Source organism: Sardina pilchardus, chromosome 4 (genome assembly GCF_963854185.1).
Source record: "Sardina pilchardus chromosome 4, fSarPil1.1, whole genome shotgun sequence".
In the NCBI taxonomy this organism is placed as follows: Eukaryota; Metazoa; Chordata; class Actinopteri; order Clupeiformes; family Clupeidae; genus Sardina; species Sardina pilchardus.
The window spans coordinates 26,292,706-26,310,962 of NC_084997.1; the positions used below are offsets into that span (position 1 = coordinate 26,292,706).

General features: G+C 44.5%; 3 protein-coding genes and 1 long non-coding RNA gene across 5 annotated transcripts in view; 3 read left to right on the plus strand and 1 right to left on the minus strand.

The window, feature by feature from the left end:
• Positions 1 to 18,257, plus strand: part of LOC134078706 (uncharacterized) — a 142,402-nt gene that overhangs the window by 101,936 nt on the left and 22,209 nt on the right. The gene's annotated exons all lie outside the window — the stretch shown is intronic.
• On the plus strand, positions 952 to 1,754 carry LOC134077913 (potassium voltage-gated channel subfamily E member 1). The gene is made up of 2 exons (XM_062533551.1): positions 952 to 1,037; positions 1,319 to 1,754. Exon 2 carries the CDS (start codon positions 1,332 to 1,334, stop codon positions 1,752 to 1,754), a length of 423 nt encoding a protein of 140 aa, XP_062389535.1. The 5' UTR covers positions 952 to 1,037; positions 1,319 to 1,331.
• Positions 1,992 to 4,236, minus strand: dnajc28 (DnaJ (Hsp40) homolog, subfamily C, member 28). 2 transcript variants are annotated; one of them, XM_062534812.1, is made up of 2 exons: positions 4,146 to 4,236; positions 1,992 to 3,796 (listed from the first exon to the last, which is right to left on the minus strand). In XM_062534812.1, exon 2 carries the CDS (start codon positions 3,767 to 3,769, stop codon positions 2,621 to 2,623), a length of 1,149 nt encoding a protein of 382 aa, XP_062390796.1. In that variant the 5' UTR covers positions 3,770 to 3,796; positions 4,146 to 4,236; the 3' UTR covers positions 1,992 to 2,620. The 2 variants fall into 2 exon arrangements, with proteins under 2 accessions (XP_062390796.1, XP_062390795.1); XM_062534811.1 differs by having other exon boundaries at positions 4,160 to 4,232.
• Positions 6,135 to 11,629, plus strand: mab21l3 (mab-21-like 3). Its single transcript, XM_062533553.1, has 6 exons — positions 6,135 to 6,637; positions 6,760 to 6,831; positions 7,573 to 7,864; positions 9,904 to 10,085; positions 10,717 to 10,911; positions 11,396 to 11,629. The coding sequence occupies exons 1-6, from the start codon at positions 6,548 to 6,550 to the stop codon at positions 11,627 to 11,629; spliced, it is 1,065 nt and encodes a 354-aa protein (XP_062389537.1). The 5' UTR covers positions 6,135 to 6,547.

Consider the following 18,257-nt stretch of genomic DNA (forward strand, 5'->3'; position numbering starts at 1 on the left):
TTCAGGCTCAAGGTCAGATGCTAGGCCTAGGTGCCTCAGTATTATTCATCCGATAGCAGAACGAGACAAGGCTGCCTAATGTTATTTTGGATCTCATCTGAGATTCGGAATGTACATGTATAATGGAGAGAGTTGGTCAGGGCCCCAGTAGTTTATTTGCATCCCCAATTAGTCATGGTGACATGCTAAGAGAATAAAGAAACAAAACCGCGACCAATTCTGTCAGCCAAAAAATATACAAAAGAGTACACTCTTAAAATGAATGTGTTGAAAACAACACAACTTACATTGTTTTTAACACATCTCTGTGTCCAGATAGGGACAACACAGTTTGTGTTGTTTCTTTTTATTTGTTACGCAATATACGTTGACAATAACTTGCATTGAAAACAACAACTTTTTTTTTTTTTTTTTTTTTTAACACATCTCAGTGTTCAGACAGGGACAAGACAACCTATTTGTTTTAAGAGTGTATAGGAGTGAAAAGCTTTAACCCTTTAACCAGTCGTTCAGGCAGTGTTAAAACTGGAGAAGTATGAGTAGCCATATTATCATACAACCTGCTGGACGTTATATAGCCATAGCATAGGGATACAAAAACATGCCTGTGGAGAGAGGGAGGGAGAGAAGACTGCATCCACCATTCTAATGGGGATGACCTTGACTCTACAGCTTAATTAAACTTGCCGATGAAAACCTTGTAAGACTTGATGACATCCTGGGGAAGCTAGAATGACAGTGATTGGATCTGCAGTCTGGGAGGTTGAACAACCTGGGATGTGAAGGACAAACATACATAAGGCTGGGGTTGAAGTATGTGTGCACGTGTGTGTGTGTGTGTGTGTGTGTGTGTGTGTGTGTGTGTGTGTGTGTGTGTGTGTGTGTGTGAGTGAGTGGAGGAGGCGGATCAGGGCTCCCCCAGAATAGGGAACACAGAGCCGTCAGACCCTTCATGATTTTCCAGCACAGAACAGCACAAGCACAAGCAAATAGTTGTGCTCTGGTACCTTCTACACCCTCTTCCTGTGTCCACCAAGGTAAACCTTTCATTTTATATATTTATTATTGATCATTGATCACTGCTCAGAATTAGCTATAGTATACTGCCAGATATTTTTATTATGTCAAGACTGGATTACTCCATCTTCCAAGTGGTCTTTATACTACAATTTGTATTTGCTATCAGTATTCCTTGACAAAGTAGCAGTGTTGTATAGTATGCTATGAACTCTTAACGTTTGTCTGTGCTTAATAATAATCCATATGAAATAATGTCTACCGGGACTGAGCTCTATCTCCCATCTTGTTTTGGAAACAGACTCTACAGCACCATGCTACTGCAGAACAGCACACGCCTGCAGTCGCTGCTCGTCTCTCTTCTGGAGTTCCTGAACGGCACGTCCGCGGGTCCGTTGTCCACCGCTTCGTCTGCTTCTGGCGTCCATCCGGCGCTCTCCCTGCCTCTGGTCCAGGGTCAGGTCAAAGGTCAAGGCCAGGGCCAGGGCATGATCTACATCTTCCTGGTGGTGGGGCTGTTCAGCTTCTTCACGTTCGGCATCATGATGATCTACATACGCTCCAAGAAGCTGGAGAACTCGCAGGACCCGTACCACCAGTACATCGCCCATGACTGGGCCACCAGTGCGCACACGCGACCCTCTCTCACATTCAAGCAGGCGCTGAGAGGGACAGACCCAAGGAAGGACCCGCTGGTTATCGTCAACCCTACTGCAATGGAGCGTCTCCCAGGCTGAGGGGACACTGGGCGAGCGTGTGTGTTTGTTTGTATATGAACTGGTTGCAGTTACTCAGCGTACACTTAAATTCAAATACAAATGTAATATGCAAGATGCAATTTAACACTAACTTTGTGTACATATATAATATGCAAGATGCCATTGATTTAACATTAACTCTGTGTAGGAAGAAAGTAGTGTGATGCAATGTTGCATTCAGAAAATAAATAAATAGACAGAAATTTGTGCCTGGTTTATGATTATTTATCAAAGTGCTCAGTTGTTGATTCCATGGTCAGATGCCAAATACAGTATGTGAGATTAAAGCATTTGAGCATACAGTACAGGTATTTTATATATATTACCTTAACAGTTTAGTCTTTTTCATATGTATAGGATACACATTTATGTAATATTAGCAGCATTAGACAGTTATCAAGCCATTCCTAAACGCCCTGTAGAGTAGGAGCTCATCATTAAGTCTCCGTGGACCTTGAGCCTCAACAGAAATCACTGTTCTCATAAACATGTTAGTCAATAACAACCAGGCCTCCATGCCTAACAACAAAAAATCAAAGACACTCAAGTTGAATCACACAAACTGTTTCCCTTTCATTTGTGATTTGAATAGAATTGAATAGATAGTATTCAAAACTCGCAAGGAGGTAAAATAGACAGGTGTGTCTATCTAAGTAGCCGCCCAAAGTATTCATGTCACGTCAGAGAACCTGAAAGGCCACTTTTCCATATCCTAAATGTGTAGATGTTCTCGCATTGCTCAGCTCACTTGTTCAGCTGACTCAGAAACCTCTCTGTGCCAGTTAACCCCTGTGCCATATAACCGTCCCTTGAGCTGGTGGTCTGGTTTGTCTTGTGTCTCGTGGCTACTTCAGCAGATTCTGCATCCACGCCAACAGTCCTTGTCTGCTGTCCTGCCGCGCCTGGGCCATCTCCCTCTCCCTCTCTCTCTCCATCTTTCTCAACTCCGTCTCCCTCCTCCTCCTCTCCTCCCTCCGTTCCTTGTCCTCCCTCGACGCCCGCTCCACCTCTCTCTTCAGGCTGAAGTGGACCATCTGCCGGCTGAGCAAGGGCACGATCAGGTTGAACGTGTCCACCCTCTTGTTGAGCTTGGCCAGGTCCACGGCGAAGTTCCCGCACAGCTCCTGCCACCGGGGCTCCTCGTGGGGCCTCATGGGGTCCCCGAGTCGGCCCCGCGCCTCCAGAAGTTCTGAGCGCAGCCGGGCCAGTGTCTCGCGGATCTCCTTCTGGGTCACGATCCACTCGGGCTGGTAGCCGTTGTCGATGAGGATGCGGTTGAGGTTGTGCGTCGTGGGGTCGGCGTACGGGTTGTGCTCGAACTTTTTGAGCGGCTTGCCGCTGCCGCTCAGGTTCCGGAAGTCTCCGCGCGACATCGACTCCTGGATGAGGTCCTCCACCAGCCGCTCCACCGCCTGCGTGATCTTGATCTGCCGGCTGCGCAGGCGCGTGTCGCGCTCCACCATGGCGCCCTCCTCCGCCGCCGCGCGCTCCATCTCCTTCTGCCGGTACTCCAGCACCTGGTCCGTGGCCCGGTCCACGCGGTACTGCTGGTACCGGCGCTCCCGCTGGCTGGGCGTGCCGGCGCCGACCCCCTCGAAGTTGAGATATTGCCGGTGGGCGATACCGCTGCCTTGGCTCTGGTCCTCGTCCTCCTGATTGGCTGATTGGGTGTACTGCGACGCGGCTTTTTGACGCGCGAGGTGCGCCAGCACGGCGCGGTACGCCTCCTCGATGTGGCCGAACAGAGCCGCGTCGGCCGTCGGCGCACCGGAGTCCGGGTGGTAGAGCTTGGCCATGCTGAGGTAGGCCTCCCTCACCTCGGCCTGGCTGCTGTCCTCATCTACCGGCAGCTGCAGAACGCGGTAGCTCTGCTTGAGGCTGGGGCTCATGCGGCGGCCATGGCTGAGGGCACGGACGGTGAGGGTGCAGTAGAGGGGCAACAACGCACGTTGGAGGTCCCCACGGTGCAGACACAGCAAACCGGAGCAACTCATGATGCTTTGGACAGCGTCTGCTGCAGCCTGCAGACAGCCCATATATAACATGAGTATAACATACTCATACTATAACAAACTGTCATGACACTTGTTTTTAGCCCTTGACATACGGATAGACTAACGTTAGCTGTGACAGGATTATGTCGTTCTCTAAATCAATCAACATCAATTGTGGATTATTTAAGTGACAAGGCAGTAGCATTAAAGAGGCCAATCATCTTAAAACTTGAAAGAAACGGTTGACATTAGCTAACGTTTGCTAAGTGATAGACCTAGCTCACTAGTAGTGAAAAGCAACAGACTTGTAGAAGTGAATGTCCTTAAACGTGGATTTCTTATGTTACCTCTAAAATAAATGACACAGAAAACCAACCTTTAAAGACGTACAGAAGTCATTCCATCTTGGATGTGGGTCACCAGTGCTTGCAAAAGTAGGACATATCTTTTACATGAGCACGAGCGTTTGTTTTTGTAATTGGTGAACTGCATCATGGGATATGTATTTGTTTTAACATAGGGACATTTGGGTCACATTTATTGAAGAAGATTGGTGTTCTTTTGCAGCTGCATAGCCTACGTTCAGGAATTGTACAATTATGCAACAGGCTGGACAAGTTAATCTCTCTGATAATGGTCTTTCAGAAGAATAAGCGCTGTTGGGTGGGTGTGTCTACTGTCTCTACAAACAGGTCTACTATGACTGTAGTACCATAAACTGAACTCCAGATGGCATCAGCCATCCCGTTCTTGTGTGGCTAGAACTACAGACACTACAACTGAGAGGGCGTTTGTGTGGGTGTGTGAGTAGGCTATCATCAATTCGTGAACATGCACATGAAAGTTCCACTTAGCTTACTGATTAGAGCAGGCCTAACCTATCACATGTGTCTCGTGGTGGAGTGCAGTGAAGAATTAAGGAAGTTGCAATAAAAAGTTTTAAATTGAAATGTAGCGTAGGCCTACTGTAGGAATACACTACACAAATCATACCAAATGCAATGATTTCAGATTATGTTCAGTCATTACTTCAAGTTGTAAATATGTTTTGAAAAATGTGTTTAGGCTAAACACACTCACACACACACACACACACACACACACACACACACACACACACACACACACACACACACACACACACACACACATGGCCTTTACATTGAATTTTGATTGAATTAAATCTGTTGAGTTTTGGTCCGGCAGGCTGCAGCAGATTTCATAAGGCTAAATCTGTCTCAAATGTTCAGGCCCTACAGACTGCAGCAGACGTGTGGAGGTAGAAGAACGTACAAGAAAAGGATGAGTTTATGGTCCAAAAATACTTATGGTGCGCTTGAAATAGCCCGTGCCAGTTTGCTTCAGTCGTATCTAAAAAGAGTCCCACAGAAAGTCGTCTGAAGGTCTCCGAACAATCCGTTTTGTCGTAGAGGAATTCGTCATCAGTGAATCATCGCTCATGGATGTTCTGTTCCGTTCAAAAGGCCAACAGTGTGGGCAGGCTCATTCACCCAACATGATTTTATTTTACGCAACACCATGCAGGGAAGCAGTTTGGGAATTGCACACACCTCAGTTGAATACAAACAGAGACTGTGTCACCACAGGAGCACTTTGTATTGAACCACAGGAAGTTAATGTTCACTAATGGGGATGTATGTCGTTTTTCAAAACGCTATCAATACCACACAGTTTCGAGCCACATTTTAAAAGAGACTGAACCTTTGTAATCAGTAATTGAGGTCACAGTGCATTTTGAATAGGCCTACAACCAAAACAAATTAGATCATTTACAGCCATGTGAGTAGATCACAGTGCACATATTACTAGTGCAGTTTTGAAACAGTGCATATAATTAGTGCATACTGGTTCTTTCAGCTCAATATTAATTGGGTTCATTTGATTAAAAGCATTGCAGTCCAAGTAGGCTGTCATATTATTATACTATCATTATGTATTATTCCTGACATATCATATAGCAGCTACTCTGCTAGGATGATTATATAGACATCATATGAATCATATGAATCATCATCTGAAAAAGGTAACTCATCATATGGCATGAATGGTGATGAATATACACTACACATAATTAATTGAGCTATGTGGTCCACATCATAGAACTGTAGCTGGTAAAGCTTCTTCCCCAGAGGATTGTGGGGTGCATTTTAGTGCCCGAAAAATCAATGGCACACAATCAATGTCTCTATGTTGAAGTGCTTTCCCGTTTCAGTGCAGTTCAGTCCATGCCACATGGAACAATTCACAAAGAGGGTCAGAGACAGACAGACACACACACATAGTCCGACACAATATAGGAGCTGAACGTCCTCTGGTTCATCAGTCGTTTAGTGGCGTTTGAAGGCAACAGTCTGTGGGATTACCAAGCCAGGGGGAAATGACAGACTTCACTGAAGAGGATTTAGACCACTTCCTGCTAAATCAGGTACTTTTATTCAACTTTTGATGTCTCTGCCGAACCCACTGAGCTTGAATTTGCACATTATAGGGCCCGTGTTTTGCATGGTAGGTGCATTTGAATGGCTTTTGACTGTGATTTTATTTTTGGGTGGCGGTGTGCATCTATCTGACTCATGATGAGTCATGACTCATATTTTCTTTGTTGTTGTTTTTGGGTAGATATTTTTTATTGTATTTATTTGTATGTATTATTTTGAAGTTTAGCTAGTCACAGGGTTGTAAAGCTTCTCTCCCCCTGCCTAGGTGGACCTGAGGCATCGGCTGGTGTCCAAAACGGTGGAGGAGGTCCAGAAGATAATGAAGGACCTCACGTCTGAAGTCAGTAATAAGGATGCTCGTTTCCTGTCCATTGCAAACTCTGGAGTTCATAACAATGACAACGTGAAAGTAAGTCCACCTATACCTCACTTCCTTTGGATAGCCACCATCTAAATGGCAGTAGCACCTTTAGTAGTAGTCTTTAATTGTTTGTGATCTTCTATCTGATTGCCTTGTGTGCTTCATTGTAGGATCAACCAGCATTGCTGTCTAAATGGACAGCTCTACTGCGAGGAAAATATGCCTTCAACCCCGCAATTCAGGTAAAATCAAACATGGCTTTAGGTCTAAGATTATTAGTGTTGTTTTTTTCTTTTTTTTTTGTTTTGTTTTGAGTATGTGGGCGTTGCAAATTTTGACATTGAGAGACATCATGTCAAAACTGGAGTCAAAAATAGATTGACGGGGTCTTGAAAGAGCTGGGGGCTTAAACTGAATTACCCCTTGGAATGAATGGCACCACTCTTAGTGCCTGTCAGTCACAAGTGCTATGTTGGGACGCACAATGGCTATTGAGGTCACAGCTGAGCTAGCGAGACTTTTTTTTATGTCACTCTAGCGTATATAGATGGACATTAGCGATTAGACCGACGTGACATGCATGTCATTGATTATCTCTGCGACCTTTGACCTTTGACAGTTCCCGACTCCCACACAATTCTCGATATCACAGACCTTTTTTATGTCAGGCTTGTGTAGGCCTATTTCAACAGACATTAGCAATTAGCCATCTATAAGTGATGCAGCTGTATTGATCGGCCTCTTGACCTTTGAACCCCTGTGTTTGTTAATGATTTTACCTTGATTTATGCTTTCTTCTTATTTTCTATTATGATATTTTTGTTATTGTTATTTATTATTATTGTTATCACTCTTTGCCCATCTATGCTTTTACCTGCTGTTTGTTTTTGTGTATGTAAAGCACATTGAATGACCTCTGTGTGTGAAATGCGCTAGATAAACTTGACTTGACTTGATTGTGTCCCGACCTCCCCGACCAACAGGTTCTGACGCCCACGCTGTTCCTGATCTCGGTTCCGGTGAAGGGGCTGATCGGCTACAAGGAGCGCCGGGCGCGGCAGTGGCGCTACTACTCGCTGACCGGCTCGCGGCTGCTGTCGCCCGTGCGCGAGCCCGAGAAGCTGCACCAGTGGCTGGAGCTGGAGAGCTTCGCCAACGCCTCGCAAGAGTGGCAGGACGCCGCCGTCGCCATCGAGGGCGACATCGTGCCCGCCAAGGTGGTCACCGTCTTCAGGGAGCAGCTGGAGGAGGCCATCAAGAGCTGCTCGCTCACAGGTGAGTGGTGGCGTGATGGGTCAACACTCAACGCTCCTCTTAAAGCAACACTTCAGAGTTTTTTGTACCTTCAAATAATGTTTCCAAAATCATTTCAGTGGTTCTTCAACTCGTAACAGGGTGAACGGCACTTATGCGGCCTTTGCGGCCCTCATATCGGCTATATTCGCACTATGTAGGGGCAGCCGTGGTGTACTGGTTAGGGCTTCGGGCTTGTAACCGGAGGTTTGCCGGTTCAATCCCCGACCAGTCCACCAAGTGCACTTGAGCAAGGCACCTAACCCCTCACTGCTCCCCGAGCGCCGCTGGTTGGGCAGGCAGCTCACTGCTCTGGGTTAGTGTGTGATTCACCTCACTGTGTGTGTGCTGTGTTCACTAATTCGGTTAAATTGTGTTGAATGCAGAGAAACTAATTTCCCTTACAGGATCAAAAAAGTATATATTCTATTCTAAGTTTGCCAGATCGGGTAGCGGATCTGTAGTTCGATGGAATGAGACATAAAAAACCTACAAATTTGACTTGCTTTGATGTCGTAAAAAACCCCATCATACTTTCATAGAGTCATGCAACATACTCTACCTTGTCTGTGGACATCATTACAGTATTTGCTGGTTAAACAAATAGCATGTGCGCAACAGAGGAAAAGTACTTTAGTGGTGCTTTAACCCTTGAGCCAGTGCGACAGGAATGTTGAATTTTGAATGTTCCAAAGAGTATGCACTGACTATTCGGATGCAGCCTATCTGTTTTTATTTTAATTGAACATGGAATTTTAGAATAAAACATTCGAAGATCCTTTAGAACCCTCTATCAACCGTTTCTGTTACATTGCGTTTCTAAAGCCCAATTCACACCAAAGATTCCTAACGCGACGAGACTGAGTTGCAGCGGTGTGAATTAGAAGTTGCACGTAGTTGCAAGCAGTCGCAAGCCGTCGCAGAGCATTAAACACGTTGAGTCGCAGTCGCAAGGTTTTAGAACGTCGCGGCTCGTCTCGTCGGGACGCTTTGGTCTGAACCCTACTTAACAGAATCTTCCGTTAGAATGTTCAAAACTCCCCTGCTGAAGGGTGAAGGCCTGTTAGTCTGTTGTTTGCCTAGAGAGGTTTCTCTCTTTCTCTCTGTTTCTTTGATACATTCCGCATGTGATGCATGAAAATCTATAGCCAGAATGAATATGATGGGATTGCGACCAGTGACCGAGTCCAAAAAGCTTTTAAGGTTAGAGCAGCTATGTGTGACCTCTCAAGGGCCTCAGGGCTGAAACACACATTTGTATACACACACACAAAACATATAGCCCACACATGAAACATAAACACACACAAATACAAATGCACACACACATACACAATATATACTGTATAATCAAGACATGATAACACACAACACGTGCATGGATGAGCCACTGAACCATGCATAATTACTCTACATGCACACACACACACACACGCATGTTCACACACACACACACACATGCACGCACGCACGTGCGCACACACACACACACATGCACGCACACACACACATACACACGCACGCATGCACGCACACACACACACGCATACACACGCACACACACACACACACTTATGCACACACACACGCACACACACACACGCACGCACAGCCGCAAGTGTAGTGGCTGTGTAAACACTGGGACTATGATACACTGGGTTGAATGACTGAAGCAACATTATTACAGTAAAATCTATGCGCCCATCATTCAATAGGGCTTTGGCTGGTGTCCACACGCATATCTAAAGTACTGTTTCAATACATACAGTATATGGTAAATATGTCTACTCATCCGGCCAGTGACTGTATCTATTCGACATGTATGTTCTCATTATAAAGGCTATGATATTGTAGATCTTAGGCCACCTTTACCTTTACTAGACGTGGGCAGTATAAGCCTATATAAGCCTGTGACTGTGTCTGACTTCAAACTTCAAAGGCAGTGATAGTTTTTTGTGTGTGTGTCTGTCTTTCATTTTCTTTTCGTCCACCCCTGTGAACACGCTCATCCTCTTGCTCAGGGAAAGTCAGCATCCTGGAGTCGGTGGGTTCGGTGGTGCGGGTTGCCGTGGAGACGTCGGAGATGCAGGTGGAGGCGGAGCTGGTGCCCACGGTGGAGCTGATGAACTGCTGGCCCAAGAAGGCCCGTTGGCCCCGCCTCCTCAAAAGATGGCCGTCTGCCGAGAGAGCCCGCTGCATAAAGGTCACAACAACGATGAAATTCAGTTCTTGAGTCCGACGTCACGGGCCGAACGGCTTTTTTTGTGAAAAGACGTTTACCAGCGCAGCCAGCCGGACTTTGCAACTTGTAAACATAATCATCATCACCTCCGTTGTGATTGTAAAACAAAATCGCTAAACTTCAACAGATTTAGTTCTTTATAGATCAGTGGTCCACACCCATAATAGGCTTAAATCTTTTGATTGGTTGATTAGAGCGAAGCAACAGCACTATGATGAGATAATGTCCAGACCCAGAGGCTTATACTGTATCCTCTGATTGCTAGAGCGAGCGAACAGCTCAGCTACTGTACTATGACCAGCTCATTTAGGCCCTCAAATAACATAACATAACTATTATTTGGTTGTTTCACTGACCGGTAATAAATAGTACTTATCTAGTTACTGATTTGAACTTAAAAAGTTCATGCTGTAGAGTTTCAGGAATGTATTGATAAATGTGCTGATGTGCGTGATTTGATCTGCATCAGGAGTGTTCTGATCAGGTCATGCTGATGATTTCAAGTCTGAATCAAGTTTTCTCTCTCTCTCTCTCTATTGGACCCTGTGGTCACTTCGTTTCTCTCTCTCTCTCTCTCTCTCTCTGTGTGTAGTCTTTCGGCTTTAACCTGATGGCCACGTCAAACTACCACTGGCTTCTGTCCTTCTCACGGGCGGAGCAAGTGCTGCTGGGAAGCATCGACGAGGACGGAGGCTGCCGCCGGAAGTGTTATCGAGTCGTCCGACAGCTCAAAGAGGATGTGTGGTGTCCCGGCAACAAGCCTGTCATCACGACCTATCACTTGCAGGTATCAAGTTCATGTAACTAATCAGATCACACTTTAGTGCCACCTTATTTGTCTTTCATCTCATGTCATATAACAAAACAGAACTTAAACTATCAGGTTACAAACCCCAAGGTACTTGTTAGTACAGCAGGCCACTCACAACAAGGAACCTTAATAGATGCAGTTGAGAGTTAAAATAGAAACGGCATCTATTCAGATTATACATGAGCTCTCACACATAGATATTGTTGTTGATGTTGGGGGGTCTACACTAAACCAATTGATAAAAATCACATCAAAATTGTAGGTATTTTCACACATAGGCTGCAAGGAACTTACATGTAGTTCCGACTGTTGGTGTAAAGACAGTGAAAATATATGTAAGCCAACATATTAGCGAATCATATTCATCTACCAAATCAACATCAGTGTACTGTAGAACCGAATACTCCATTAAGGGTCGTCTCAAGCATGGCGGCGCTGCTGCTTTGTGTGTTTTCCTCAGACGCTGCTGTTCTGGACGTGTGAGAAGTACTCGGGGACTCGCGACTGGAGGAACCTTCGCGAGAGCGTCCTGCGGCTGGCCAAGAAGCTGCTCAAGTGCGCCACCCAGCGCTACCTGCGCCACTACTTTGTGCGCGCGCACAACCTGCTCAAGTACACCAACACCAACGAGCTGGACGACATGGCCAAGAAGATCGCAGAGTTCCTGGAAAACCCAGGGACCTACATACACTGAGTCTGGAGGGGAGGGTGTGGGGTGGGGGGGGGGGGGGGTGTTTGTGGGGTGGGGGGTACTGGGTGGGGAGGTGAGGTTATTGAGAGCTAAAGCAGTGTGTGTGTGTTTGTTTGTTTGTTTGTCTGTCTGTGTGTGTGTGTGTGTGTGTGTGTGTGTGTGTGTGTGTGAGAGTGTGTGAACCAGATGTGACTCTATGTTGGTGTTTTAAGCTCATGACATTACCACCATTATATATGTTTTATTAAACACACACACACACGCGCGTGCACACACACACACACACACACAAAGTCATAATTCTGATTATAACTGATAACAACATTAAAGCAAAAACAGATTTATTATGTTCAACAAAATAAAAACATTTTTAAATAACCAAATTCTTTTTTTAATTTCAGTTCTATGGTTCCCTAATCAGCCAGGCCTTACTTATTTATATACCTCTACCCTCAAAATAACAACATGACAGACGTCAACAACAAAACCAGCAACAACAGCCGGACAGTTGCCGGTACTCAAGTGGGTCCCAGACCTCAGATCAGCTCCTCTGAATGTGGACTCACAGGGAAGACATGAAAGTGATGCCGCTCTGTGTGTTTTAGAACAGCCATTACACAAATATCATCAGGCTGCTCATTTTAGCTCCTCTCTTTACATGAGAGGGAATATGGTGACGATGGCAGGCCTATTTACAGAACAAAGAGTCACTGAATCACCAGAGACCGTAGAGGGGGGGGGGGGGGGGCGTTATTTAATAACTGTGTTAGCAAAGTGACAGCCATTTACTGTGAACACATGCTTCAGTGTACAGTGTTTACGTCAACGGGGTTTAATAATGTTATGAAATGACAATACTCTGTCAAAATACCAGCTTAAGAAAATCAGCCATGACAGATGGATTATCACAGTCTATAAAAGTGAATGTATTATGGAGGACATGTTGAGGCTTAAAATATCTCCCCTTCAGTTGGTAAAATGCTTTAAAATACTTACTGAATTCATATGCTATGATCAACTGCCAGTTCATCCTCTGTGCAAAACAGACATGGAACTGTGTGCAGGTGATTGCCGGGCGCATTTAAAAATGTAGACACTAGAGAGCACTCTTGTGCCAACACTGCAGCAGTCACTGTAGATGAGTCTAGTCTATACCTGAAGCAACATCACAGAAAATGTCTCTCTAACCTGAAAATAAATTAATCAACAAAATAACAAAAGGATATAAAACAGTTATAACTGTTAGTTCTAATGCCGGTGATACCATCTAAGGAAGGTCATGCCGGTGTGACCATCTAAGGAAGGTCATGCCGGTGTTACCATCTAAAGAAGGTCATGCCGGTGTGACCATCTTGTCATGTGGGGCACAGCAGGCGTAAGATGGTCATGATGTTTTGGGAATCCCTTCAAGCGTTCAACACAATTGTTCAAGTGTTTGCATCGTAATTCAGAGCTGAGAACCAGTTAATTGGCACAGTCTTGGGTGTGTGGTGCTTTGTAATGCAAATTACACAGTTCTTTCACTGTAATGTTTGCAGTGTGATGGTTGTGAGCGATGTGTACACACACACACACACACACACACACACACACACACACACACACATAAACACTCACACCTGAATAATAAAAGTACATGGTGATATCAACATTGACAACAAGACTACGCAAATTGCACCAGTAATACACATCTGTGTGTTTACAATCGACCAGTAACAAAGATACAACAAATAAAGATTACGAGAGAGCGGTAATAGTAAACACACATTAACACAGAGGTCATACTGTCAGCTAAGCCGGTATTCTTACAGCATTCCACTCTTGCAAGCTGATGTACTGTAAGAGCAACACTCTTGGTCAAATATGCTTGCTGATATGTGCAGCTGTTGGGTTGTGTCTGAGCTGAAGTATAAGACACTGATGGTTATGTTCACACTGTGACTTCACAGTCACCAGTGTTTATTTGTGTGTGTGTGCGTGTGCATGCATAGGTGTGTGTGTGTGTGTGTGTGTGTGTGTGTGTGTACGCTAATAATAAAATGGGCAAATATATGCCAAGTTTGTAACATGCCTCCTTGCCTACCTTCCCATTTGCCAGAGCAGGCAATATTTCAACATCTCATTCAGCAATCAAATCCACGGCACAAACACTATGTCAACACGCCACCATTATCAACAGCACAGCACTGATCAACAGCTGCTGTAATCGTAGAGTGATGAGCCTTTGCTATGGCCTAAATTAATCATACAGTACATGTATATTGTCAGTAAACCCATAATGACACTTGTGATATGTCTACCTGGTGGCCCAACTAGCTAGACCAACAAAGACCAGAAAGACCTGGAAGAAAACCAGCAAAGACCCGCTAAAAACCGACTAGTTAGCTGGTTTCTAGCTGTTTTTATAATGGCACATTGTTTGTATTGCCAAGTGAAACATAGCTGGCTGTTCAGGAACATATGGATGCTGTGGTATTTCAATCAGTATTATTTATTCTAGATAATATAAAATAATCAGATCTCTCTCTCTCTCTCTCTCTGTGTGTGTGTGTGTGTGCAAGGTTTGGTAGAGAGAAGGCCAGGGTGTGATAGAGATTATAAGCAAGACAGCTTTCCTGCTGAGCTAACTAACACACACTTACATACATTATTAAATGATGACTGTGAATTACGCTAAATTATAGTACGATAAAGAATGTCGAACATAGTGCAAATAGCTGGCAAATGCATTCACTCGAAGAAGAAAAATGTAGCCTAGGTCAGCACTATTTCTCTGTCTTCATTTCTCCATTTCTTCTACTTCTCTCTTTCTCTCTCTCTGTCTCTCTCCATCATTCTCACTTCCATTTCTCCTCAGTCCTGTCCTCCTTTGTGCCTGTTTTCTTTTCCCCTCAAAACGTTAAAACACGTGCAATGTCCCTCTTTGTCAGGGCAGGATTTCCAAAGAGGATATTGACAATGAGAGCAGTGTGTTCCTCAAGCACATGGGGAGACAGTGGGGGAGATGGAGGAGGTGGAGAGAGAGTGAAAGAGACTCTGCCTGGTAACCTGAATAGTTCAGGCAATAATGTCTTGGAAAGAAGTAAACTGTCTCACAACAAAGACAGACTCATAGACACATGCACAAACACACAGAGAGGGAGAGAGTGTGACAAAGACACACACACACACACACACACACACACACACACACACACACACACACACACACACACACACACACAGACACCCTCTCACACTGCTTAGTTCTCAAAATGTGGCATATAGCCTGTTGTGGTTCACACAACATAAGAATGAAAGGTTTTGAAAACTATTTATTTTTAAACAGGTTTTCAAAAGAATTTCAAATAGTCCACACGGGTGCTCTAAATCGAGTGAAAACACTGTAGCCCATATGTGTGGATATACAGTAGGCTACCTGTGTCTGTGTACAGTATGTTTGGATGTGTTTGAATGGGGGGATGATGAAATGGTGTGGAAGGAAGGTGTACCTGTTTGTGTGTGTGGGGGGGGAGGGGGTATGTTGTGTGTTTGGGTGGGGGGATGATGAAATGGTATGTGTGTGTTTGTAAGGGTGGTGGGTGTTCAGAAAAACAAGTGGTGCATGATGACAGTGTTGTGCTGTTTAGGCTAAGTTCCACTCTGGGACACGGGAAGCGCTTCCAGCTGTATAGAGCCAAGAGGAGGAGGCACAAGGAGATGCAGATAATCCCCATGCCTGTAACACAGACACACTAGAGGATTGGCAGGAATAGGCTCTGTGCACAAACGTTTTTAGTACTGCCGTTAGATTTCCGGTGTGTTCGAACCTGCAGCTATTGCTATGGTGATTCGTGTCTACACAGACCCAGTTGAGTGTTGCACCTAATCAACACGTTACGATAAAGAAGGATTTGAGCACGTTTAAATTTTTATTTTTTGGAAAACAAGATATTCCGTGTCTTAGTGAATATTTAAGGAGCAGTATATAACAGAAGATGTCGTTTCAATATAATTAACGCTCCACCGGAAGTCAAACGGCAGTGCTAAGTGACTTTAGTGCACCGAGCCCATTCAGCACGCAGGACGTCCATCCCAGCGCTCCGTTCCTGTGAGAACACTGTGCCACTGGGACACATGCAGCAGACGCAGCTACTCATTTCCCATGTTGGAAACACATGCCCCCAGGGTCTCGGGTAGATGGGGAGTGTAACTGCAGATGTGTAGCTGTCGCGTCCTCTCTCTTGCTCAATCTCTCTATCCGTCCATCCGTATGTGTGTGTGTGTACATATACATGTGTGTGTGTGTGTGTGTGTGTGTGTGTGTGTGTGTGTGTGTATGTGTGTATGTGCATGCAATTTGAATCATCTTGTCATCTGGTGTGTCATCAAGGAAAGGTTATGTATCCTCCTCTAGCACTGGGGTAGATGGCAAACCAACTTATTTCCCAAAAAGCTGTCGTGCTCATTCAAAGTACCCTATTAGTGAAATGTATGGCAAACATTTCAACAGCTTTGAAAGCCTGAGACTCGATAGCAATGTGAGTGTTTCTAAACTGATAAATGTCACCAGGAAGTGACCAAAACTGGGGTGAGCACATGGAGATGCAGATAACCCTCTCTGGGAAAGGGCACGGAAAGGGTGCGAGCGAGCCCTCAAGCACTTCACAATTTTGGAGTGGGACAGTGAGCCCTAAGCCCTCAGTTATGGTCATGGTTATGGTTATGCTATTTGACAGACGCAACATTTGTCCAAAGCAAAATACAAATGAAAAAACAATACAATAATTAACTTACAGTAACAGTGAAAAAGTTGGTCAGACTACACTAACTTCACGACTAAGTAAGTTCACGGGCACGTGCATCAAAGTGTGTGGTCGTGTCAGGGGAGAGATTGGAATTTAGCCAAACACTCTTGAGGGCTGGCTGGAGCTCAGCATGCAGGATGTCCATCCCAACGCTCGGTCCCTGAGAGAGCATTGTGCCACAGACGCTGCTGTTCCCAATTCTGCCTTCATTTTCCCATGCTGGAAACACGTGTCCTCTCGGGTAGATGGGGAGTGTAGCCGCGGATGTGTACAGTAGCTGTCTCGACCTCTCTTTTGCTCTATCTCTCCATCTCTCTGTGTGTGTGTGTGTGTGTGTGTGTGTGTGTGTGTGTGTGTGTGTCTGTGTGTCTGTGTGTGTGTGTGTGAGAGAGAGAGAGAGACTGTGTCACTCTGCCTCCCAAACACACATCTAGAAATAAAAGGACTGTCGGTGTCATCTCTACCGAAAACTTTGTTTGTTCTATGCGAACCATCTACCTTTTGTATAGGGATCAGACTAAGGTGGACTCTCATTACAGTGCTCCACTGATAGGCTGTATGCTGCTGGGGCTGACTGCTGCTGTGATCTGGTTCACCCTGAGGAGCAGAAGAGCAGAGCTGCAGACCTCTGGATGCCAGAGCACAGAGCTGCAGCAGAGAGGAGATGAAGACATATCGTACTGTATATACCCGAATATAATACGACCCTGTATATAAGACGACCCCCCATTTTCCAGACTTATTTTTTTTGAGGGGGGGGGGGGGGATTTTGGAAAAAATCTGGTTTTCAACAGAAAATTATTTTTATTTGATTCTAGTGATAATTCATTGGAAGAAAACATTTGAACACCTTTCATTAAATATTTGGATTAATTTATCCATGAGTGGGCATTTTTTTGTCATTATTTTTATTTTTGTCATTCTCGCCACCTCCGAACGTTATATTCCGTGACTCCAAATTCTTTGGCAGCTTTCAGCACCATCAAGTTAATTCATAACACTGTCACTAATAATAAGCCTATTGTATTAGCACCCTCTACCCACTTTCTCCCTTTCTCCCGTGATTTTGTCTAGACTATATGGCGAATATAAGACGACCCCCCCGTTTTTCAGCCTATTTTTAGGACAAAAACCTAGTCTTATATTCAGGTATATACGGTATATAACAAAAGCCAATGGGCCCATGTTTACACCTCCTGATGTCCAAGCTGATATCTTTGTTAATTAGGCACAAGATCTTGAAACCCACTCCAAAAATATTTTGAAAGAACAATCCCTTTCAGACTGGAACGTCACCGTGCCTGTAGGCTAATATTCACTGCAGGCTACATTACATACAGGTTACTGTATCTGGTGTTTTGGAGAAGTTACAGCCAGCATACAACACACTTCATGGTTAATGCTTAGTGGCTCCAATGGCACAACACTAATGTTTATTGTCTGTCTGAACACAAACCAATCAGTTAACACACGGTGAGATATTTAAATGACGCGTTTGTTGTTGGGGAAATACTGACACAACAATTGTTTGTGTATGAGTTTGTTATTCTGACAAACCCATGTTTGGTTCTCATGTCACAGAATGTAAAAATAAATCCATTTGTGATCGAGCAGTATACTGTAAGCAAATCCACCATGTTATATCCCATGCTTTTTAAATAAATTAGCAAATGGTGCTTCAAAACAATGATCAGGTATACACTAGAAATCTTCAAAATACAAACTTTATTGATGTAGACTACATTTAAGTAGAGTCTTGGTTTACATAATCTTTCAAAAATAGGACACATTTTAGGACACATTTTTTTTTAATTCCTTTTTGGAGAAGGTGGTTAATCCTTAAA